The 26,809-nt window shown below is 42.9% G+C and overlaps 1 protein-coding gene across 1 annotated transcript in view; it reads left to right on the top strand.

Annotated features, from left to right (window-relative positions):
* Positions 1-26,809, top strand: part of paip1 (poly(A) binding protein interacting protein 1) — a 68,219-nt gene that overhangs the window by 15,897 nt on the left and 25,513 nt on the right. Inside the window, exons 2-3 of the mRNA XM_072593187.1 lie at positions 11,926-12,095; positions 22,117-22,317. Of these exons, the coding sequence (XP_072449288.1) occupies positions 11,926-12,095; positions 22,117-22,317 (371 nt within the window). The remainder of the gene's footprint in view (positions 1-11,925; positions 12,096-22,116; positions 22,318-26,809) is intronic.

Raw genomic sequence — 26,809 nt, forward strand, 5'->3', positions numbered from 1 at the left:
CTACCCCCCAGGATATTGGTGCCCTTCTGGTTCAGGTGCAACCCGTCCTGTTTATACAGGTCCCACCTTCCCCAGAATGCAGACCAATTGTCCAAATATCTGAAGCCCTCCCTCCTACACCATCCTTGCAGCCACGTGTTCAACTGCACTCTCTCCCTATTCTTTGCCTCTCTGTCACGTGGCACCGGCAACAACCCAGAGATGACGACTCTGTCTGTCCTAGCTTTTAGCTTCCAGCCTAACTCCTTGAGCTCTTGAATGACCTCCCCACCCATCTTCCTACCTATGTCGTTGGTGCCAATGTGTACCACGACTTCTGGCTGCACACCCTCCCCCTTAAGGATTCTGAAGACACGGTCCGAGACGTCTCGGACCCTAGCACCCGGGAGGCAACAAACCATCCGAGAGTCTCGCCCATGTCCACAGAACCGCCTGTCCGTCCCTCTAACTGGAGAGTCCCCTATAACTAGCGCTCTCCTCTTCTCCCCCTTTCCCTTCTGAATCTCAGAGCCACAGACCCCTTCACTGCAGCTTACACCTGCAAGGCTGTCCCCCCCAACAGTTTCCAAAGCTGCATACTTATTTTTTAGGGGAACGACCACAGGAGAACCCTGCACTGCCTGCTTCTTCCCCTTCCCACCTCTAACTGTTACCCAGGTACCTTTTCAAGTTTCACCATATCTTCCAATAGGAAGAAGACCAGAATTGCACACAGTAGTCCAAAAGTGGCCTAACCTGTTGAAGTAACTTTTCCACAAATCTGGATGACACAAGTTTCAGTACAGTGGTAGATGTTTTATTAGCGGGCAGCTGGCAAGAGATTCTCGGTGACACCAAAGGAGTTGTTAGCCTACATGTGGTGGCAATTCTCAACGAATCTCTGCCCTCCACACGAAGGCGGTATGTTTTGAAGGAATAATAGAGGTCGACAAGTCACACGGTTGATTGCTGTCACATTGTTTAAGACAGGTAATTACAGTTTTGCAGTGCCCGGTGATTGCCGACTTCCTGTGATAACTAGCGAATGGTTTATAGGGGCTGGTTATTGTGTTCTTCATAATCATATGTTGTTGGATAGAGATTTAAACAGAAGGACTTTACTTTGTTCTCATTGCTGGATTCACATGCTGATGTTAATAGGTAGGGGAAGCATGATAATGGGCACATGAGGCAGTTAATAAGGTTATGGCCAAGGCAATCAGTCTTGTCTAAAGAGGGCAAACTCCTTTGCCTGAGGCTGCAAGTGAAATCCACATGTATGGTTCCAGAGGATTCTGTTCTCTGGGAGTCAGCCAACCTCTGCTGTGATGTCCCTGCTCATTGTGTAAGAGGACAGGCATGCACTCGATAGTGCAGTGAGTCCTTTTAGCAGTGGAATGCTTGAATTCCCAATATGTCATGAAAAAGTAGTAAAAGTGGAACTTGTTGCTTTCTAATTTCCTCAAACCAATGTCCTGTACAGTCATAATATGACGTCCCAACTCCTACACTCAAAGCTGTGACCAGTAAAGTAAAGCTGAAAATGTGTTGCTGGAAAAGCGCAGCAGGTCAGGCAGCATCCAAGGAGCAGGAGAGGGCCGATGGTATTCGAGGTGAGCTACTGGTATGGATTGAGGATTGGCTGTCTGACAGAAGGCAGAGAGTCGATTTTCCTGCTCCTCGGATGCTGCCTGAACTGCTGTGCTTTTCCAGCACCACTCTAGACCTGAACTTCTTGTTTCACAAAACTCAGAACTTATACCCTGTACACATTCTCACGGCAGGTACGATTACAACATTAAAAGGCATCTGAATGGGTAAATGATTAGTAACGGGTTTAGAGGGATATGGGCCAAATGTTGTCAAATGGGTTTAGGGTGAATGTATGTTAATTTGCATCGTGAAGTTATTGGTTACAACTTGCATTCAGATTGAGAAAATAAGCAGAGATATAAAAAGAGTAAAAAAAAAATTCTGAAATATTCAAAATTAATTAAATTAGATAAGGATGGAGGGTCAGACGATGCGTTATTTCTGCATGATTCGGAAGCTGTTGAGCCCCATTGTCATTCCCAGTGATCACATCTGTAGTAAATGGTTCCTGAGAAAGCTCGGCCCAGAGTCGATGAGCTGGAGTGTGAGCTTCAAACATTGACACATCAGTGTCAATTATCTATTAATAAAGTATCTATTAAAGATGGCTCAGGGGAATCTGTAATAGACTCGACCTGTAAGCCTCTTTTGATTCATCCCTGTGATCGTACTCTGTGGTAGTCTGGAATATAAAACTCTTACACTTCAAATTACCTTTATTTATCAATGGCATCTATCAATGTTACACTATAACATAGATACCTACAAGCCATGCTTTAGCTAAGGTTTTAAACCATAGCAGAGTAGCAGTGCCAGCTCTTACCCCCAAGAGCTCGCTCAGGCTACTCCCCTTATTCTTGCAAACAAGCTGTCTTTATACATAAATTGGTACTGAGATTACAAAAATACCCATGTCCTTAATCAGATAAGCTACAATAAAATGGCAAAAGTTTGTAGAGGAAGAGAAACTAATTGACAGGCCTGAGTATACTTGACAAATTAGGCTACATGCACATCAAAATGAGAAACCCTGATCAAGCCAGGCCAATTGCCTTGGTGAGATAAGCTTCCCTTGTAACAGTACGTCATAATAAGAGACTCGTCTAAACTATGTGGAAAAGGTCATGAGGTAACCTCGCTCAGCTAACATGCCCAGTACCATTGTCCTACGACATGGCTTTTTTAAAAAAATCGTCTCAGATTCCCAATATGCACATTAAATTCATAACATTCCCAGATTTCGAGCTCCAGGGAACAAAACAGAAGCATTCAATCTATGACAAGCAACTGTGCACTCAAATCAGACCACAAGAGTTTCCATCTCGTCTCTCCATCCCTTCTCTCTTCCCCCCCCCCCCCCCACCCCCAACACGTATGAGCATCTTCCAACTTTCTTACCATCTCAGTTTCAACCTTTGTGTTTTCCTAGCTTTTAAGGGTAATGAGACATTCACATTCCAGAACAGTCAGGATTACGGAGCTGAGCTTCATAAATTCAAATCTGCTCAGTGTAGTACACATAAAGATGTATCAGAATTGTTCTATTATGTGCATATTCCACTCAGCTTATTAAATTGCAAGTTCTTTTCCTATTTAGTATGACTTTTCTTAAGGGCCTTCAGTATAAACCAGAAATGCAGTTATCTGACCTCCCAACTGTAAAATATGCGCAGCTTCCAGTCTTCTGGATCAAAAGAAGTACTGTCACACATTCCACAAATGCATAAGTGTTATCACCTTATTTACACTGATCCATTGATATTTAAGATATCCTTAACTCTTCATAAAAATGGGTCCACCCACCGTGGTCAAGCACTTTCATGCATATCCTGTAGCAGATGTGTCACACGGAAGGCTACAAGCTTTCTCATCAGGGAGAGGGAGACTTACCTGGGTGCTGTGTTTCAGGTGACAGTCACACCACTGAGTTATAGGGGAAATTCGAAAGCCCAAGTTTAAGGAGGAGGTAAGAGTACAGAACTCGGGAGAGGTTATTAAAATCTCCAGCACAGACACAAAAGGATTTGTGTGTTTGGAAAGGATTAGCAATCAAACTTCAAGCACACTGGACAAACAAACAACAGTGAGAAGAGGGATGGTTAGTACAGGACTGAAGCTATTATATCTGAATGCACGCAGTTTAAGGAGTAAGGTAAATGAGTTTGTGGCAGGTACGACTTGGTAGACATTATGGAGACGAAGCTGCAAGGGGATCAGGATTGGGAGCTGAATATTCGAGGATATATATTCTATTGAAAAGATAGGCAGGTGGGCAAACGGGGTGGCATTGCCTTCTAAATATGAAATGAAATTAAATCAGTCGTAAAAAACGAAATAGTTGGAGTTATGTACAGGTCTCTGAACAGAAGTCAGGAGCTGGGGCTCAAGATACACAAAGAGAAAAATCTGTAAGAAAGGCCAAGTTACAGTGATCGTGGGGGATTTTAATATGCAGGTGATTGGGAAAATCAGATTGGTCGTGGATTGCAAGAAAAGGAAATTTTGGAATGTATACAAGATGGTTTTTTTGGAGCAGCTTGTGGCGGAGCCGATTAGGGAACGCAATACTGGAATTTTTATTGTGCAATGAGGCAGATTGGCTGAGGGAACTTAAGGTGAAGTGATCCTAATATGATTCACATTGCAGAGTAATTTCAGAAGGAGAAGGTAGAATCAGAGTTAACAGTATTCTAGCTGAATAAAGGTAACTACAGAGGCATGAGGGCTGAGCTGGGTAGAACCGACTGGGAGAGGAGCCTGATAGGAAAGACAGGGGAGCAGCAAGGGCAGGAGTTTCTGGGAGTAATTGAGGAGACACAACAGAGATTGATCCCGAGGAAAAAGAAACATGGTGCAGAGAGGATGAGGCAACCATGGCTGACGAGGGAAGTCAGGGATAGCGTAAAAGCAAAAGAGTATATAATGTGAGGGGCATAGGAAACCAGAGGATTGGGAAGCTTACAAAAACCAACAGAGGGCAACTGGAAAAAATAACAAGGAAGAAAATTAAATGAGGGTGAAATAGTAATATAAAGGAAGACTGTGAGTGTTTCTTTAAATAAAGGGCAAAAGAGAGACAAAAGTGGGCATTGGACTACTGGAAAATGACACTGGAGAGATAGGGAGGAGAAAATGACGACTGCAAATGCTGGAGGTAAGAGTCAACAAGTGTGGTACTGGAAAAGCACACCTAATCGGGCAGCATCTGAGGAGCAGGAGAGTCGACATTTCGAGCATAAGCTCCTCATTCAATCTTTGGTTCTATGTCCTTTTTTGGAAAAACATGTAATTAAAGTTCAACATGTCTATCTGTGATCTGGCGTCATGATCCATGGTCATGATCCATGGTCATGACAGGCTTGGTAGCAAGATGACGTTCATTTCAGGTTGGGAAAAACAATGGTAACTGAAGGGATTCCCTTCATCTTCTAAATTTTCTTAATGCGGGTGATTGAAAAGTGACAAATATGACAGCCATACACACTTCCTGAGAGCTAGTCCTGAGTAACAAAAAGCAGATAGTATTTGGTTGATCCTGTTGATTTTTTTTTAATGAAATGAGCAGAGAACGGTGATAACTAGAATACATTGAAGGTTGTCTGTTTGGCTTTTAAGAAAGGTTTTCTGTTATTTATCGGATGCAGACATTGTTGGCTAGGTCCACATTTATTGCCCTTCCCTAATGGCCTGGAAAAGGTGAGCTGCCTTCCTGAGCCTCTACAGTGACAAGGACACCATGGTGCTGTTAGAGCAGGGGTTCCAGGATTTTGACCAGCATCAGCAAAGAAGAAATAATAATCCAATTTCAAGTCAGGATTGTGTGGGGCTTTGTGGGGAATTTTGAGGAGGTGGTGTTCCCACGAATCTGCATTTATCTTTGGGGTGATAGTGGTCATGAGTTTAGAAGGTGTTGTCAGAGGAGCTTTGGTGACTTGCTGCAATGCATACTGTAGGATGTGATACTCATTGCAATACTTTGGCACCCTATTCATCATAAGCATTCACTACCTTCACTAGTAACAATCAGAGGCTGCTTTGTCCTGGATAGTGTAAACTTTAACTGTGTTGACCCTTCTAAGTCCTCTTTCCTGACTTCCTGGAAAAGAAGGAAGAAGCCAAGGGAGTACTCAATGAATGACAAGGCATTAGGAAGCTCAGAGGAACAGAGGGCTTTTGGGGTGCTTGTTCACGGATTCCTCGAAGTGGTGGGACAGCTTAATCGGGTAGTTAAGGCATATGGAACATGGCATAGATTATAAGAATAACAAGCAGGGAAGTCATTTAGGAACTGTACTGGACTTTGGTTAGGCCACAAGTGGAGTACTGTGTGCAATTCTCATCACCAAGTTATAGGGAGGATATGGTTGACCTGGAGGGTGTACAGAGGAGATTCACCAGGAAGTTTCCTGGCATGGCGCACTTCAACTGTGAGGAGGGGCTGGCTAAGCTGTTGTTTTCTTTAGAGCAGAGGAGGCTGAGAACGGATCTGATTGAGTTGTTTTAAGATTATAGGGCATGAGCAGTTGAACAGAAAGCAGCTGTTCCACTTGATTGAAGGGTTGATGATTTCTTAGATCACTTAGTGTGGAAACAGGCCCTTCAACCCAACAAGTCCACACCGACTGGCTGAAGTGCAACCCACCCAAACCCATTCCCCTACATTTACCCCTTCACATAACACTACGGGCAATTTAGCATGGCCAATTCATCTAGCCTGCACAATTTTGGACTGTGGGAGGAAACCCATGCAGACACAGGGAGAATGTGCAAACTCCACACAGACAGTTGCCTAAGGCAGGAATTAAACCCGGGTCTCTGGCACTCTGAGGCGGCAGTGCTAACCACTGTGCCACCGAGCCGCCCACCTGTAAGAGAACATAATTTGCAAGTGAAAGCCAGGAGGTTTAGAGGGGATTTGAAGTAAATGTTTTTAATCCAGTGGGTGGTGGGAATCTAAACTTTGGTGTCTGGGAGGGTAGTTGAGGTTGGAAAGATCACACACATTAAGAAGTACTTAGATGAGCGCTTGAAATGACATGACATTTAAGGCTATGAGCCAAGTGCTGGAAAATGGGGCTAGCATCGATTTAAAGTTTTTTTTGCCAGTGCTAACTTGATGGGCTCTTCTGTAGTGTCTGATTCAATGACTGACTGACTGTCTTCAGGATGGAAAAAAGTGAATTCTGATAAATTAAGATTGGAGGATGTAAATAGTTCCCCAAATTCTTGAAGAGTTGTCTGAGCATGGCCATTTCTGTTTGGTAATGGTTTATTCCTAATAATGTACGAGGCCTCATGTGTTGAATGTACATAGGCAAAAATGATGTTTCTGGGTTTCTTCCCCCCCCCCAGCCCTCAAGTTATGAAGAAAGATCCTTGCCCTTAAATTTTAACTTTCTCCACCGCTGCTCCCAGACCTGCTGAGTATTTCCATTATTTTTGTTTTATTTGCAATGTTAAACTTCCTCGGCAAAGTGCCCTAAGTTTTGGGGATGTGGGTTTGATCTGCTTTGTCCCTACTGCTTTATTTCTGTTTCAAGAAGGTGCTGAGTTGGAAGCTAGGCAATTTCCAAGTGGGTTGGAAAACATTGCCACCAGTTGTTAAATACATTCCTTTCACCCAATCTCACCCATCAAACTAACAGACTGGAAGGCAACTTACCATTTTATTCGCAGAAGATACGCAGCCCAAGATTATGTCGTAGGTATTCCAAAGGCAAACACACAAAAAAGCACCATTCTCTCCAGAAGCATGCTGTGCCTTCGATCCAGCCGACTAAAGGACAGCACTCTCTCATTGGAGAGAGACGATTGGTAGTGAGTTTCACCTCAAGGTCACAATGTCTTAGATGAGGGGTACAGTTAAGAGGTTGGGACCTTCAGGGTGATATCAATTGGGGTGGGAATCAAACTCAATCATAGGCATTACTCTATCGCAAACCAGCTGGCCAGCCAATGGAGCTGACCGACTGCCTGCAACTTTACAGGTAATTCTTCAATAATGCTATAGTTGCATTCTTGTGCAACCCCACACGATAGAAGAGTCATGCTTCAAGTGTTGATGATATAATTGCAATACAGCCAACACAAGTTTTAAAAGTTTGCCCTTTAGAAACAGTGTTCCCAATTTGTCAATCACGTTAGAATGATGTTAAAAATCACACAACACCAGGTTACAGTCCAACAGGTTTAATTGGAAGCACTAGCTTTCGGAGTGTCGCTCCTTCATCAGGTGGTTGTGGAGGACACAATTGTAAGACACATTTTTATAGCAAAAATTGACCATGTGATGTAACTGAAATTATACTTTGAAAAATACCTTGACTGTTTGTTCTTTCATCTGTTCAAATACCATGATAGTTTCACTACTTTCGTATGTAAATCACAAAACCTTTTTTTAAAAGTTACAATCTCAGGTTAACTGTAACAATTGGTGTCAACCAGATATGTTGAAGGTGTTAGCTCCCTGTGTTCCCTGTCTGTGCTATAATGTTTAGACTGATTCTAATCTAAAAAGTGAGTTAATAGAGTCTTACATGGATTCATGCAGTTTTTGAGCAAAGTACAATGTAACTCTGCAAGTACAAATTCACCCCACAAATATAAATGTGTATATGTATATGTGTCTGCCTGTCTCGGTCTGGGATGGGGGGTTGTGAGAGTGAGTGTATATGTGTGTGTATGTGAATGTAGAGTGTCTAAGTCTGTGAGACGATGCATGCGTGTGTGTGTGAGAGTGTCTGTACACGCGTGTGTAAATAGGAGTGTGTGTGTGTAGGAATGTCTCTGTGTGTGTGTGTGTGTGTGTGTGTGTGTATATAGTGCAATGGTAATCACCTGTAGTGTGACATGAATCCAAGGTCCCGGTTGAGGCCCTCCCTATGGGTATGGAACTTAGCTATCAGCCCCACCAGAGGGCTGTTGCCTTGGGCTTGACATGTATACTCAAACTGTCAGGAAATATATAAATGCCAGATTCATCAGCCATTCTCCTAAGGTAGAGCAAAACATCACCCATTCACAATGCAACGCCATCCATGCTCTCAAAACCAATCACAACATTGTCATCAAACCAGCAGATAAAGATACCAGCCATCGTAATTCAGAATAAAACAGATTACTGCAAGGAAGTGTACTGGCAACTGAACAACCAGGAACACTACAGGCAACTACCAGCTGACCCGACCAAAGAACACACCCGTGAATTAAACACATCGATCAGGACTTTGGATCCAATCCTTCAGAGTTCTCTGCGTGTCCTCTTTCCATGTACTGCTCATGTAGGCGACTTCTACTGCCTTCCAAAGATAAAGCCAATACACCAGGACATCCCATCGTATCAGGCAATGGGACCCTCTTCGGCTATGTTGAAGGCATCTTGAAACCTATTGTACAGTGGATCCCCAGCTTCTGTCGCGACACTATGGATTTCTTACAGAAACTCAGCACCCACAGACCAGTCGAACCGGGAACATTCCTCGTTACAATAGACATTTCAGCACTCTACACCAGCATCTCCCATAATGACAGCATCGCGGCAACAGCCTCAGTACTCAACACCAACAACTGTCAATCTCCAAACACCATCCTACAACTCATCTGCTTTATCTTTGATCACAACGTCTTTACCTTTGATAACCAGTTCTTCATCCAGACACATGGAAACCAAATTTGCACCCCAATATGCCAACATCTTCATGCACAGGTTTGAACAAGACTTCATCTCTACCCAGGACCTCCAACCAACATTATACACCATTCTACACTGTACATTGACCACACTTTCTTCCTCTGGACCCACTGCGAGGAGTCACTGATAAAACTACACAGTGATATCAACAAGTTTCATCCCACCATCAAACTCTCACCATGGACTACACTCGACTATCTGTCTCATTCTTGGACATGTGCATCTCCATCAAGGAGGGACACCCCAGCACCACACTCTACCGCAAACTCAGACAACCTCACAATGCTACACTTCTCCACCTTCCACCCAAAACATATAAAAACAGCCATCCCCGATGGACAAGCCCTACGTGTACACTGGATCTGCTCAGATGAGGAGGAATGTGATGGACACCTGGAAGTACTCAGGGATGCCCTCACAAGAACGGGGTACAATGCTCAACTCATTAGCCACCAGTTCCAACTTGCTTCAGAAGGGAACTGTCATGACCTCAGGATACAGACACATGCTGCAACTGACAGGGTACCCTTCCTTGTCCAGTACTTCGCAGAAGCTGAAAAACTACGCCGTGTTCTTCGTGACCTGCAACCCATTATCAATGAGGATGAGCACCTCGCCAAGACCTTCCCCACACCTCCACTGTTTGCCTTTAACCAACTGCCAAACCTCAAACAGATCATCGTTCATAGCAAGCTGCCTGGCTTTCAGGCCAACTCCGTACAACCCTGTCACGGTAGGCGCTGCAAGCCGTGTCAGAGTGTGGACATAGATACCACCATTACACGTGGGGACAGCTCCCACCATGTATGTGACAGGTACTCATGTGACTCAGCCAACATTGTCTATTTTATATGTTGCAGACAAGGATGCCCTGAGGCATGGTACATTGGGGAAACCGAGCAAAGGCTATGGCAACGGATGAATGAGCACCGCACAACAGTCAACAGACAGGAGTGTTCCCTCCCAGTTGGGGAATACTTCAGCGGTCCAAGGCATTCGACCTCGGACCTTCGGGTGACCATCCTCCAAGGCGGACTTTGGGACAGGCAGCAGTGAAAAGTGGCCGAGCAGAGGCTGATAGCTAAGTTCCGTATCCATAGGGAGGGCCTCAACCGGGACCTTGGGTTCCTGTCACATTACAGGTGACCACCATTGCACTATACATGTACACACGCATGCATGTACACGCACACGTGTGTTGGGTGAATTTGAACTTGCAGAGTTACATTGTACTTTGCTCAAAAACTGCATGAATTCATGTAAGACTCTTGTCAACTCACTTTTTAGATTAGAAACAGTCTAAACATTATAGCACAGACAGGGAACACGGGGGGCGGTGCTAACACCTTCAACATATTGTCTGGCTGACACCAATCGTTAGTGTTTTTTAAATTAGATCACTTAATGTGGAAACAGGCCCTTTGGCCCAACAAGTCCACACCGACTCTCCGAAGAGCAGCCCACCCACACCCATTCCCCTACATTTACCCCTTCACCTAACACTACGGACAATTTAGCATGGCCAATTCACCTAACCTGCACATTTTTGGACTGTGGGAGGAAACTGGAACACCCGGAGGAAACCCACGCAGACAGTGGGAGAATGTGCGAACTCCACACAGACAGTTGCCCGAGGAGGGATTTGAACCCGGGTCTCTGGCGCTGTGAGGCAGCAGTGCTAACCACTGTGCCACCATACAGGTAACCTGAGAATGTAACTTTTAAAAAAAAGGTTTTGTGATTTACATATGAAAGTAGTGAAACTATCATGGTATTTGAACAGATGAAAGACTCAACAAACAATCAAGGTATCTTTCAAGGTATAATTTCAGTTACATCACACTGTAAACTTTTGCTATAAATTCTGACTTATAATTATGTCCTCCACAACCACCTGATGAAGGAGCGGCGCTCCGAAAGCTAGTGCTTCCAATTAAACCTGTTGGACTATAACCTGGTGTTGTGTGATTTTTAACTTTGCACACTCCAGTCCAGCACCAGCATCTCCAAATCATGACGTTACGATGAACTTGAATTAATGAAGCAAGTGTTACAGCAGAGCGACCTGAACCAGTGTGATAGAAGAATTCTTCAATGGATATTGATCTTTTTCTGGCAAATCCTATTCAAGCGCTTGAATTGTCACTGCTATTACTAGTGCAGTTATGTAAGTGTACCTGAAATGCTTGTGGCTTATTTAATACTTGGCTTTGGCAGTCTGTCTTGTGAAGCCAAGGCCAATCACTTGGCTTTGATTGAGCTTTACCTCTTGCTGACTGGTTTGTTCTGTTTGGATCTTTGTCGCCTTGGGATTCTAAGAACTTTGATTCTAATGTCTGCTTTTCTGTAATATTTCTCTTGTTTATTACACTGAAGGTGATTTGTATAGAACAAGTTATACTTGAGTAAATCCCTAAATCAGACCATTGGGATCTGTTAATACCGGCAGTTTCAGATATGAGAATACTGATTGAAGTTTGTCTCTTGAGCCTGTGTAATGCTCAGCTAGCAAGTGCACTAAGATGTACTTGCTGGACCAGAAGTAGATCTTGGTTTGGTGAGTGGAAATGAGAATTTTGTATTGAGTCTTAATTTTGGCACATAGGAGGAAGAATGAGCAGAAAAAAAGTTGACACACTTTTTGTCTTTTTGTAATTTTCCAGAGAGTAGCAGCCGCGGCCAGATGGCATTGGGATCTCATGACCAATATCTGTCTCACAGCACAAATACTGCCATGGTTAAACCACAGCGAATGGAAGCATTTACCATCCAGTCAAAACTATCAGCTAGTGCACCAGAGTTCTACCCACCAGGCTTCATGGCAGTGCAGTCGGTGAGTATGGAGCAAGGATACAGTTTAGGGAAAGTGCGTGAAGTGCTATAGGATTAAATGTTGCTCAGGTACTTCTCATAGTTCTTTCGATGTCCTTGTTTGGTCCTAAGCTTGAACGTTTGTTCAGTTCACCTGGCAACATGTTGTGGATAGTCAAAATCTCTTATCCAGTAAAAGAACACCTTGATGCTCTTTTCAGTCTGTCATTCTGGTCCTTTCTTCATATAACAAGATTGCAGCCTCCTGCTGTGCTGCAGGATTTTAATGCAGTTCAATTGCGTTCTTCCTGATTTGCAAGTTTGTTTTATTGAAATATCAGAAGTGACAATGGGATTAAGTGAGTGGGCAAAAACTTAGCCGATGGAATTTAACATGGGAAAATGAGAGGTTACGCAGTTTGGCAGGAGGAATAGGAGAGCTGCACATAATTAAATAGAGAAAAACTGCAGATAGCTACAGAACAAAAGGATTTGGGGATCCTCATCCAACTAATAACAAGAAGCTTGTAGCCACATTTCCTGCGTAATTGGGACAGCAAGTGGAATGTTAGCATTTATTTCAAAGTGACTGGAGTCGAAAAGTAGGGCGGTCTTGCTAAATCTGTACAATGTAATCACAGGAATAGGTCGTTCAGCTCCTCAAGCCTGTGCACTATGATAGTGATTGACCAACCAAATCAGTATCCTGTTTTCATCCTCCCCATTCCCTTGATCCTTTTTTTATTGATATTCAGTTGTGAGATGTGGACATTGCTGGGTTTAGAAGATGCTGTCTCCGGAACTTTGGTGAATTTCTAAAATGCATCTAGTAGTTAGTGCATGCTGCCGTGACCAAGCTTTGGTGAAGAAGTGAGTGGGTACTTGTGGATATGGTGGCAGTCAGCAGCTGCTGCTTTGATGTGGGGAGTATTAAGCTGCTTGAGTGTTGTTGGAGCTGCACTCATCTAGGCATGTGGGGAGTATTCCATCATACTCCAGACTTGTGCCTTGTAAATGGAGGTCAGGCTTTGGGAAATCAAGAGGTGAGTTACTTGCCTTTGTAGTCACTGCATTTATGTGGCAAGTCCAGTTGAGCTTCTAGTCAGTGCTAACACAGATTGTTGATACTGGGAGGAATGATGGTAACACCATTGAATGTCTAAGGGCAGTGATTAGATTGTCTTGGGGATGGTCATTGCCTGGCATTTCTGTGGTGTGAATGTTACTTGCCACTTGTTAACCTGAGCCTGGATCTTGTCCAGATCTTGTTTCATTTGAACATGGACTACTTCTGTATCTGAGGTGTCATGAGTTGTGTTGAACATTGTGTGATTATTGGCAAACATCCCCACTTCTGACCTTTTGGTCAAGGGAAGGTCATTGATGAAGCAGCTGAAGATTTTTGTTCTGGATCTTTGACCTGAATAACTATATTTAACTCCTTGAAGACATTTCATAGGCTCACCACTTGAAAGAAATTTCTCCTCAACCCAATCCTCTGGTCTACCTTGTATCTTTAGACTATGATTTAGACAGGTTCTGGACTCTCCAGTTATCAGCAGCATGCTTTCTGTGATTACCATATCTAAACATGTTGAAATTTTATAGGTTACTCAGATATCTCCCCTCATACTTATAAACTTGACTGAATATAGTTATAACCAATTCAGTCTCTCCCTATACATCAGTCCTGCCATCCCAAGAATCAGTCTGGTAAAGCTTCATTGTACTCCCTCTATAACCAGAATATCCTTCCTCCAATAAGAGACCAAAACTGTAAACAATATTTTAGTTGTAGTCTCAGGAAGCAAAACATCCCTGCTCCTATGCTTGAGCCCTCTTACTATGAAGTCTTTACATATCATTTGCTGCCTTTATTGTCTACCGCATCTGCATGCTTATTTTCAGTGACAAGTATGTGAGGACATGCAGGTCTTGTTGTACCCCCTACTTCTGAAGTCTATCACCATTCACATCATCACCTGTCTTCCTGATTTTTCTACCAGTGTGGATAACCTCATTTATCCATGTGTTGCTTCATCGGTTATGCATTTGTCCAGTTGCTCAACTTGTCCAAATCACACTGGGCTCCAAGAACTGTGTCCGCCAGTACCTTGACAGGGCAGATGTATAAAGAGTTTAGCAGTGAAGACAGTTGAGGAAAAATGGCAGAAATTTAAAACTAGATTGGGACTCAAACCAAAGATATACCCTACTGAGAAAAGGATTTTAGGGAAGGATAAGCCAACTGGTGAACCAAGGAAGTTAAGGCTAGCATTAACTTGAACAGCAAAAGACATTCACAAAAATGACAGCGGGAAAGGTTAAGCTTTGAGCGCAATCTTGCAAGTAATACCAAGATGCACAGCAAGGGGTTTTTTAAGTCACTAAAAAGAAAATGGGAGGTCAAAGTTAACACAGGCTTCAAAGAGAACGAGGCTGGGGAATAAGACGTCCACACCTGTGCATATCTGTTAATCTGGAAACTAATGTACGCGCAATTACATCATGAACAATTCCAATTACATTATGCAGAAACGAAACACACGTAAGCCCAGTTTAGTGGGAGGTGTGGGGTCTTGAATGTTGGAGTGTGCAGATGGGTGGAATGACAATGCGAGATAGTTTTGAGGGCAAAGTGCAAAACTCTGTTAAAATTAATTTGTTGATTTCTTGAATGGCGAGAGACTACGCAAAACTACAGTACATGGGGATTTAGGGTGTGTCATCAATCTTTTTTGAAATTCCTTTGTGGTACATCGGCATTGTTGGCTGGCCAGCATTTATTGCCTGTCCTTCAGTTGCCCCATAGACAGTAGGGGTGAGCTGCCTTCTTGAACTGCTGTAGGTAGACCCACAATGCTCTTAGGAAGGGAATTCCAGGATCTTGACCCAGTGATACTGAAGAAGCGGCAACATATTTCCAAGTCAGGATGGTGAGTGGCTTGGAATGGAACTTGCAGGGCACGGTGTTCTGCTGCCCTAGTTCATTTGAATTTAATTGGTCATGGGTTTGGAAGATGCTGTCTGAGGAATGCAGTAGCCGAGTGATATTATCGTTAGACTATGACTCTAGAAACTTTGTTAATGTTCGGCTGATCCAGGTTCAAAGCCTGCCACAGCAGCTGATGAAATTTGAGTTCAATACAAAAAAAATCTGGAATTTAGAAACCATGAAATGATTGTTGGAAAGAAGAACCCCATGTAGCTCAGTATTGTCTGCAATCTTCACCTGGTCTGCTGTCAGCATGACTTCAAATCCACAGCAGTGTGGTTGACTGTCAGTTGCTGTCTGAAATGGCCTAACAAACCTATTAATTGTTAGAAAGTCTGAAGAAATTAAATCAGCCATTCCACTCTGTATCAACCTGGACCCCGAGAAAGGCAACAGCAGAAACAGCCCCCTCAGTCCTGCAAAGTCCTCATTACTAACGTGGGGGCTAGTGTCCAATTGGGAGAGCTGTCTCACAGACTAGCCAAGCAACAACAACATACTCCAGTTTAATCATACCTTACAGACAATGTCCCAGACACCAACATCACAATCCCTGGATTTGGTCTATCCCATTGGCACGACAGACCCAGCAAAGGTGATGGCACGCAGGTATACACTCAGGAGGGAGTTGACCTGGGAGTCCTCAAAACTGACTCCAGTACCCTTCATGATGGCAAGTAAACCACCTATCAATCAGTTGAAGAACACTTCGAGGAGACACTGAGGATGGCAAGAGTGCAAAATGCACTACAGATGGGTGTTTTAATATCCACCCAAGAGTAGTTCAGCAGCAACACTGCTGATTGAGCTGGTTGGGTCTGAAAGGACGGAGCTGCAAGATTGTATCTGTAGCAGGTGGTGAGGGATTAGGGAAAAATATTCGTGACCTCATCCTTACCACTTTGGCTGCAGATGCATCTGTCTGTGACAGTATCGGTAAGAGTAATCACTGCGCAGGCCTTGTGGAGACAAAGTCCTGCCTTCACATTGAGAATACCCCCATAGTGTTGTGGGGCACCTCCACTGTTCTAAGTAGCATCTACCTGACAATGTGGAAAATTGACCAGGTTTGCACACTAAAAGCAGTATAAATGCAACTCTGGTTAACAAGCCAGTTATCATACCTTGATCATCAGTGAAGTGATGGAAGATGTCATCAATGGTTCTATCAAACAGCACCCTGCTCAGTGACGCTTAGTTTGGGTTCCACCAGGGCCACTCAGCTCCTGACCTCATTGCAGCCTTGGTTCAAACATGGACAAAAGAGCTGACTTCCAGAGATGAGGTGAGAGTAACAGTCCTTGACATCCAGGCCCTTCTTTGATCGGGTGTGGCATCCAGGAGCCCTGGAAAAACTGGAATCAATGGCTATCGGGGTGAAGTTTCCACTGTTTGAAGTCATACCTGGTACATAAGAAAATGGTTGTGGTTGGTGGGGGTTAGTCAATTCTGCTCCAGGACATCTCTTAAGAGTTTCTCAGGGCAGTGTCCTCAGCCCAACCATCTTCAGCTGCTTCATCAATGACCTTCTCTCCATCATGTCAAATATAGTGTGCAATCATAGGTGGACAATGTTCAACATTCCTAACTCCTCAGATACTGAAGCAATCCATGTCCAAATGCAATGATATCTGGACTGTATCCAGGCTTGGGCTGACGAAGTGGTAAGTCACATTTACACCTCACAAATGCCAAGCAATGACCATCTCCAACGAGTGACTATCTAACCACTGCCCCATTATATTCAACGGTGTTACTGTCACTGAATCTCCTAATATCAACATCCTTTGGAGTTACTATTTACCAGAAACTTAACTGGACTTGCCTCATGTAGCTGCAAGAGCAGGTCAGAGGCTGGGAATACTGTAGTGTGTGACCACCTTCTGACTCCCCAGAAGGAAGGTGCAGGAATGTGATAGAATCCTCTTCACTCGTTGGGATGGGTACAGCTCCAACAAGACCCAAGAAGCTTGACACTACCTTGGACAAAACAGCTCACTTGATTGGCAGCACATCCACAAGCATCCAATCCCTCCATCACTAATGCTCAATCGCAGTAGTGTGTACTATCTACAAGATGCACTGCAGAAATTCACCAAAGATCCTTAGCAAAAAAAGTAGCACGCAACTTCAATTTAGAGGGGAAGGTAAATGGAATGTTGGGCTTTATTTCAAATGGTGTTGAGTATAAATGTAACAGGTCTTTGTAAAACTATTCAAGGCCCTAGTTTAACCACAACTGAACTACTGTAAATAGTTCCTGTTCCTTTTTATCTAAGGAAGATCTACTGATATTGGAGTCCAGAAAAGGCTTACTAAGCAAATGCCAGGTTTTGAAAGACTGTCTTAGGAGAAGAGGTTGAGTAAGTTTGGCCTATACTCTTTGGAGTTCTGAAGAACGAGGGGTAATATTAGTGAAATATGCAAGAATCTTAGCGTACTTGCAGATTAGATGCCAAATGCAGAGGGCATAATCTCCAAATCGGGGGACTAGTATGTAAGTTAGAGATGAGGATGAAAACTCTGCAAACTCCAATAGGTTTGAGGTTCTCTCGGCTTGTTTAGATCAAAGCAGGGCTGTGGGAGACATGAGTTAAATTAGCATGACACAGTATTACAAGTCCAAGCGATGGAGGCAAACAGAATATAATCATAGGGGACAACGTAATCTCCACAGCCAAGAGAATGAGTCCTGGTGACTGTGTTCTCTGACCAGTGCTAGGGTTCGGGGGATCAATGTTGGCACCAATGGCACTTGTAGAACTGGGGATGAAGTTGTGCATATCCAGTCTGCAGAGCTAGGCACCAGATTAAAAAAACGAAGCTCAAAGATGTAATCTGTAGATTATTATCTGAGCTACGAGCAAATTAACATATAAATGAATAGCTGAAACACAGGTACAAGGCGAGTGGGGTTTGGTCATGAGACACTTGGACCAATACTGGGGAAAGTAGGATTTGTACTATTGAGATGTGTCTGCATCTGAACTGTGCTGGTACAGATGTGATTGGGAACTGCATGACTGTGGAGTAGAATGGGTTTTAAATGTTAAATGGGTGGTGATGGCCCAGTTTTAGGAAGTTGTGAATAGAAGGTGAGGTTGGATGCTACAGAGGGAGTATTTTTAATTTTGAGAATGCAAAACAGTGACAGAAAAAGACAGCGAAATGTACATCGGAGTAAATCAACTAAGACTCAATTACAAAAATAATTCAAAAACAAAACTTAAGGCACTAGATTTGAGTGCACATATTGTGCACAACGAAACAATAGCTCCTGACCTTCAAGAGCGTTGAATATTAGACCTGCATTTACTCGAAATTCTTCCTCTCTGGTTCCTACCGAGTTCACTAAATCAGCTCGTCATGGCGAGACAAATATGCTCCCATGTTTGAGGAGATTTCAGCTCCTAACTCTTCCCCCAGATCTCTCTCATTGCTCAGTACTATCCAAGGAACCATCCCCCAACAGATGATAACGAGTGCTAACTGAGACCGTGATCTTGGAATGAAGCACCCTCTTCTCTGTATCGGATCCGTAGGAGTCAGTCAAAAGCAGAGTTCCTTTTTGAATAAAATCTCCAATCTGGAAAAACAAAAAAATGGTCTCTGCTAGATAATCCATACTTGGGGCTTATTTGGCCAAATGACATCATTGTTTCATCCACAAGGAAGTCATCCAAACAGGAAATTCCCCTAGCTACCCAGAGTTTAAATCTGGGGTCCATTATCCCTGGCTGGAACCCTAGCATACCAGCTATAGGGGTAAGAAAAGAAGTTTTAGATATATTGTCCTTGCTCTGCCGTATTGCCCTCCAATTGTCTATTAATAATTATTGGATTACGACATTATTCCGTAACTCCCCTCAGTTTATCGAAGAACAACAGGCTAATAAGAGGACACTTTGCCTGGGAGGCTTCAATATCTAACCGTATTGATGCCAGGTCTCCTCCCGAACCCAGTCACTCAGAAAAGATAAAAGAAAAATTAATATCTTTTAATATCAGGGAGGTCCCTTTCCCCCAACTCTTGAGGCAATTGCAATTTGGCGAGCTTAATAAGGGACTGCCTGTGGTGTCAGATAAAAGAGCTATACCATCTATTAAGTCTGCAAAATGTTTGCCTGGGAAAAATCAAAGGAAGCATTTGCAGAGGGTATAGCAAACAAGGAAGGACATTGATTTTAATAAGGGCTACTCGACCGAAGCAAGATATTGGAAGGGCCTCCCATCTTTGAAGATCTTGTTTAACTTTGAAACAAGTAGCTAAAATTAGTCTTAAATAACTGATCGAAGACGGGAGTAACAAAAATACCTAAATAAGGAAACCCCCGTGACCACTTTAAGGGAAACAGTGACTCACCCTCAACATCATTTTACCTGACAACCCAACCCCCCCCCTCCGCCCAGTAGGCATAGCCTCCAATTTTGAACAATGAATCTTCGCGTGAAAAGGAGCCAAATAATTAATACATTGTATCTAATAGGGTACAGAAACTACTAGGTTTGGCAAACAGATGTGAGCGTCATTCTCATATAATGTGATCTTGTGTGCCTTTGATCCCACTTCTGGGGCAGTTATGTTAGGATCCTTGTGGATAGCCTCTGCCAGCAGTTCATTCACCAATGTAAAAAGTATAGGTGAGGGGGACAGCCTTGCTGACTGTTCCTACAGACACCAAAAATTACATCATTGGTGAAAACTGCAGCTAGAGGATCACTATAAAGGATCCACCTAATAATGACTTCACCTTGATCAAACCGTTCATTTAAAAAACGTTATGGCTGGTCAACCTGACCAAATGCGTTCCTTGCATCAAAAGAGATCACTAATCCCTGAACTGATTGCTGTTGACACGCTTGGACCATATTAAGTAACCTAACATTGTTGGTGGATCTGTGGCACTTTATGAAACTGGTTTGGTCCGCTTTAACAATGGAAGTAAAACAGTGTGTGTTTTTCCTGGCCAGATATCTGGCCAGATGTTTGCCCAGCCTGACATCATGCTCAAGCAACCTTTGTTTCGCAAAAGAAAGTTCCTTGCTTGCTGTCTGAGCATAGAATTCAAGGCGGACCCAAGACCTATGACCTGCCGTAACTTAGCCACCGATAGTTTATCACAACATGCCGTCCTGGCTGCTCTCAGTCCTGCCTTGAGCAGACACGCTGCTATCCCTTCTGTCGCTTCCATCTGGCAGAGTAAGACATTAATTATCCCCCTTGCATAAGCCTTAGCAGTCTCCGAGAGAATGGACAGGTTACTAGCCATATATAAATTGATGGCTAAGAATGCTTTAAACTCGTTAGAGAAATACTCAATGAACTTAATGCCCTTGAAAATAAAGGGATCCATTTGCCAGTGCCTTGAACCTGTGACATTGCCCTTAATCTTGACCACTAAGTTTACTGTTGCGTGATCTGAAATGTTAATATTCCCAATTGTGCAGGACATCACTGAATCCAAAAAAAATTGCAGGGATAGGAAAAGATCAATCCTTGTGTGATACTTGGGCAGATTAGAAAAAATGTCCATATCCTTTTGACCATCCAGTCTATTTTAAAGTGTCCAGAAAGGTTTTTGCTTTTTCTGAAGAATCAAATGAGCATATAGACCCATGAGTAAAATGAAGTACCACCAGATACCTTACTGAATACAGAGGTCCCTCCGTCTTCTCTTAACCTCATCAAAGGACTTCCTTTTATGGATCATGGCTGCAGAAAAGTCCTGGAAGAACATTATCCTGGATCCTTTCCCTGCTTTCTGGAAGCTTCCATAACACACTGCTTGTCCCTGTCGCATTGAAATCGCACTAGGACCGGGCAGGGGTGCTGGTCGGAACCCGGCCTGCGTACCGTAAGCCGGTGAGCTCTGTCAACTTGCTTCAGCCGCCAGTCTTCCAAAAAAAACTTACTGGCTGCTTGCCTTCCATTCCCTCTGGCAACCCGATGATCCGGATATTCTTTCTCTTACCTCTGTTTTCGAGGTCATCAACCTGCTCAGTTAAGGCCCAATCCCGTTTCTCGAGGACTTGGTCACAGTCTCTGCTGTGGTCCGCTGTTCAACCTCCTCCATTTGCTTTCCGAGCCCTTCAAGCTCCTGCTCGTGCAGGAGTCCAGTTCCAGCCTAGTGTGACTCGCCTCGATCATTTCCTGGAGTTCAAGAACTCTGCAGCCGAGGTCTGTTGGGTAAGTGATTTGAACAAAGTTTCAAAGGAGGCTGTAGCTGCGGTTGCAGGCGTGCCCGATGCTGCTGGCGAATGTCCCATATATTCAGACTTGGTTGAACCTTTACCTTTTGTCGTCATCACTTACCAAAAAAAAAATTTATAATGATTCCCCAACTGTTTAATTCTTGAATTTTTCTGGAATAACTTAGATGGGGAGGGCAAAAGCACCACTTCGCCTGAATTGTGTAGAGCTCAGCAGAGCAGATCTTTCAGATCGCCGCCATCTTGGATCCCCCTTTGGTATTTTTAAGGCAGAGGTAGATTGTTCTTGATTATCAAGGATAATGAAGGTTATCAAGGATATGTGAACGTAGAGTTGCAGTTGAAATCAGATCAGCAATGATCTTATTGAATGACAGCGCAGGCTTGATGGGCTTGGGTGACTTACGCTTGTTCCATGTATTTGTGTTAATATTGTATTTAGAAGAGCAAGAGGTGTACTCAGTGAAACTGACAAAATATTTAAAAAGGGATGGACAGAGTAGATATAGCCAAGTCTCTTCTGGTTGGGAAGTTAGAAACCGTTGCAGGAGTGTGCACAATTTAAAAGTCAAGGGAGCGGTGCTGTTTTGTTCTGAGTTGGAACTGTTTTTAGCCAGAGGATTGTGAACGTTTTTACTTCTCTGTGGAATTCACTGAGTCTGTGGAGATAGATTTCTCATCAGGGGCATGTAGGTAATGGGGTGAATCAGCCTTGATCATATTGAATGGCGGGTCAGACTAAATGGGCTACTTCTGTTTGCATGTTCCTCATCATCTTGTAAACTTCCCTTTGCTCTTCCTTGTTTAATATGTGCCTTTACCCTTGGTGTCTCAACAGAAAGTTCCAGATGAGGCATTTGTGGATTTTGAAATACCCTCTGACCTCATACTTGCTGATTATCTTCATGAATTTTTGACTCTACTGACCTCTCTGCCTGGGAGCTTTGAACTGGAGATTGTGCAGTTCACGGAGATGATGAATGGCTGGGTCAACACTGATGAAGCACTTCAAGAAGTGGTAGAAATAATCTATCAGCAGGTGAGATTTGCCAGTCTACGTTTGTGAGTGGTGTTTGGTTGGGAGGAAGAGAGCACATGCATGAAATATCTGGGGTGTTAGACTGTGTTTGTATTGTTATGACCAGGTTGAGGGTGGAGGGATTGGCTTCTCTTTTTAATCAAACCTGTTCTGGTCTGTCTCAACAAATATTTTCACTTTTTTAGGATACAGTTATCACACTTCAATGAAAACATACTTCTAAAATGAGTGAGCCAAATTGCAAGGTTTTTATGAATAAATGTTATCACAATCCACAAATATAGTAACATCAAGCATGCTGGTAATGGGTATAAAGGGGGCCAGGGGCATTGTCTTCAACAGACAGGAAAGCAAAGGTAATTGAACTTCAAGTTTTTAAAGAGTCCTTGATAGTAGAGTTTTTGAGTCTGGGCCCAGTTGTAAAGATGTTGTGTCATATTGGCCTGGTTTATAGGTCTTGAGTTTTCAGTGAATGACTGTTGGAAGTTTTTATTCCTGGGCACTGACGTTAATGTTGAGAGAGATTGGAGGGGAGACCCCCAACTTCCCCTCATAGATTCATGTTCATTTCTTCTTCAGAACTTAACTTTTCTTTAGATAGATCCAGTTGTCTACACCGTATGTTCAATTGACTTTTCAAGCTGATTACACTTTTATCTCCAAAGACTAAAATGGCAGCAAGATGTGAAACTATACGATGAGTCAGAGGAAGGGGGATCAAGGACAAAAGACAGGAGAATAACACAAGTGCTAAGCAGAGGAATTGAGGGCCAGGATCAATCAATCAATCAAGATAGTGAAAAATGGTGGGATTGTGATAAGTAATCTTAACAAGACAGGCCATTTGACCTCGTACCTTAATGCATGGAGCATTTGCAATAAAGTGGATGACTTAATCATGCAAGTTGATCAAAGCAGGTATGATATTGTAAGAGATGTGGATGAAAGGTGACCGGGGTTAGGAACTGAATATCTAATGGTATTCAGTATTTAAGAAAGATAGGCAAGAAGGAAAAGGTGTTGTAGTTACGTTGCTCGTTAGAGGAAATTAATACAATCGTGAGTAAGGATAAAGGCTCCAAAAATGTGGAATCGGGTATGGGTAGAGTTACACCAAAATGCAATAAAACAGCTGGAGAATTTTCAGACCCCTATACTGTTGGGGTGACATTTGGAATGGCATTAAGCAATGATACACGCAATAAAGGAACATTTGTAATTTTAGGTGGCTTTAATCTATATATACATTGTGCAAATCACATCAGTAGTAATGGTAAAGAGGAGGAAGTCCTGAAGAGTATGTGTGCTGGTTTCTGGACCAATACATTGCGAAACTGACTAGAGAGCATGTAATGAGAAAGGAATAATTGACAGTGTAGTTGTGTGACGCCCTTTGGTGCTGAGCAACCAAATATGTTAGAATTCCTCTTGAAGATGGAGAGTGATGTTGATTTTGAGACTCACAGTCCTGAATCTAAATAGAAGGAATTCCGAAGGTGTGAGACTCGATTTGGCAATGATAGTGAGGGAACACTACTTAAAGGGATGATAGTGGAAAGGCAATGGCAATCATTCCAAGAGTGCAAAGGTGAACAGCAACAACGGTCATTCATTGCTGTCTGGCACAAATGTAAAATGGGATGGGTGGCCAAAACATCATGCACAGGAAAAAATATCTAATACTAGATCCATGGAAGGGACAGAGAAATTGGCCTGAAAACAATTACAGACTAAATGAGTAAGAGCTTAAAATTTAGCAAAGGATGACTAGGGAATTGTTTAAGAAAGGGAAAACAGTACAAGAGTAAGCTGACAAGTAACACACAAACTGAGTTTAAATATTTTTCTACATACGTGAAGAGAAAAGATTTGGTGAAGATAAATGTAGGTTCCCTACAATCCGAAACAGGAGAATTCATAATGGGGAGAAAAACTAAATGCATACTTTAGTTCTGTTCACAAAGGAAGGCACAAATAACAAATCGCAGAAATGATGGGCAACACTGTTTAGTGAGAGGGAGGAACTGAAGGAAATCAGTTTTTAGCAGGGAAATAGTGTTGGGGTTATTGATGGGATTGAAAGCAGATAAATCCCTGGGACCTAATATCTACGTCGCAGAGTACTCAGGGAGGCAATGGCCTAGTGGTATTATTGCTGGATTATTGTTAATTCAGAGACTCAGGCAGATGGTGAAATTTGAATTCAGTGAAAATTTGGAATGAAGAGTCTAATGACCATGAATCCATTATCAATTATGGAAAAAACCCAGTTGGTTCACTAATGTCTTTTAGGGAAGGAAACTGCCATCCTTACCTGACCTGGCGTGGTTGATTCTAAAATGCCATCTGGGCAGTTCAGGATGGGCAGTAAAGGCTGGCCTAGCCAGCAATGTCCTCGTGAATGAATTTTAAAAAGCTTAACCAAGTGGCTCGAGAAGTGGTGGATGAATTGGTGGTCATTTTCAAGATTTTATGCTATGTGCTGCAGTGCCTGCAGATTGGATGGCAACTAATGTAACCCCTCTATTTCAAAAAGACACAGAGAAGACAGGAATTATAGACCAGTCAACCTGATGTTGGTCATGGGAAAATGCTTGAGGCCATTATAAAAGAATTAACAGCTGAGCATTTGGAAAATAGGGGCCGGATGGACAGAGTCGTCATCGATTTACGAAAGGGAATTCATGCTTGACAAGTCCACTGGAATTTTTTGAGGGTGTGAAAAATAGAGTTGATGGGGATGGTGTGGGGGGATGCTAGTTAAGGTGGTTTATTTTGACTTTCTGAAAGTTTTTGACTAACTCCTACATAAAAGATTAGCATGGAATGGGACGGTAGAGTATTGAGAAAGATAGAAAACTAGTTAGTGGACAGGAAACAGAGTAAGAATAATTGGGTCTTTTTCCAAATGGCAAGCAGTGATTAGTGGGATACTTTAGGGTTTAGTGCTTGGGCCTCAACAATTCACAATATATGTGAATGAATTTGGATGAGGGAATTAAATGTAATATCTCTAAATTTGCAGAGAACATAAAGCTATTGTAATTATACGTAAGCTTGGCTCTGCTGGTTAATTTTTCAAATGCAATGATTTATTACAACTGGAAACACTTACTTGCTGAGTACATTACACAGTCGATAGATGCCTAGCTCCCCGATTTCACTACTGGACAAGATCCCCCACATCTTGTGCAGATTTTCTAGCCTCTCCCTGATTGGACTAGCAGGTCATGTGACATCTCCATCAGAACTTGTTCTTAATTATAGCTGAATGAGAGGGTGAGCTGTGAGCAGGATGCTTCACTGTGATTTGGACAAGCTGAATTATTGGACAAATAAATGATAGATGCAGGATAATGCGGATAAATGAGAGGTAATTCACTTTGGGAGCTGAAACAGGAAGGTAGTTTGTTAGCTGAATGGTTATAAATTGAGAAGAATGTGTAACAAGACTTCGCACATCAGTCACTGAATATAAGCAAGGAGGTATAGCAGGTGATCAAGAAGGTAAACTGTATGTTGGTCTTCATACCAAGAGGATTTAAGTACAAGAGCAGGGATGTCTTTCCACAATTATACAAGGCCTTTGGTGAGGCCTCACCTGGAATATTGAATGCACTTTTGGTCTCCTTATCTGAGGAAGGATGCTTTTGCGAAAGGGAGTGCAACAAAATTTTTCAGACTGATGTATGAGAAGAGATTAAATCAGCTAGGATTATATTCACTGAATTTCACAAGAACAATGGGGAGATCTTATCGGGATCTGTAAGATTCTAATCAAGAGTTGATGTTGGAAGATGTCCCTGATGATGGGGCAGTCTGGAACCAGGGATCACAGTCCAAGGATATCAGACCGACCATGTCAGACTGAGATGAGGAATTTCTTCACCCTGAGTGTGGTGAGCCCATGGAATTCATTGCTATACGTAATCAAGGCCAAGACATTGTATGATTTCACAAATTAGTTGGATTTGCACTTGGGTCTGGAAATGCCCAGGATATGGAGGGGGAAAAGTGGAACAGAGTGTTCAGATGATTGATAAGCCATGGTTGTACTGAATGGCAGTACAGGCTCAAAGGGCTGAATGGCTTACTCCTCCAGATTTTTGTGTTCTTGAGAAAGAAATTATCATTGGAGTGTAATTTTCACAACAGGTGCAAGTTTGACACTAATTCACTTGGTACAGCGATCACTAAGTGTCAGGGTCCACAACATGATTGCATTTTGCATCCAGTTTGAAAGGGTAGAAGAGTGGGTTTGCCAATGGTGTTTTAGACCTGAATAAGGGCAAGTAAATGGCATGAGCCAAGGAATCCATAAAATATAATCAGTCCGTATCAGGGCAAACTCTGCTGGTTGGAGTTTTATCTGGAACATAAGAAGATGGTGTCTTTCCACTCGTGTCACTGGCTGGTTAGCATTGATTGCCTGTCCCGAGTTGCTTTTGAACTGATTGAAATGATCTCACAAGCCAAAGTGGCAGTTGAGAAT

Source organism: Chiloscyllium punctatum, chromosome 2 (assembly GCF_047496795.1).
Source record: "Chiloscyllium punctatum isolate Juve2018m chromosome 2, sChiPun1.3, whole genome shotgun sequence".
Taxonomy (NCBI): domain Eukaryota; kingdom Metazoa; phylum Chordata; class Chondrichthyes; order Orectolobiformes; family Hemiscylliidae; genus Chiloscyllium; species Chiloscyllium punctatum.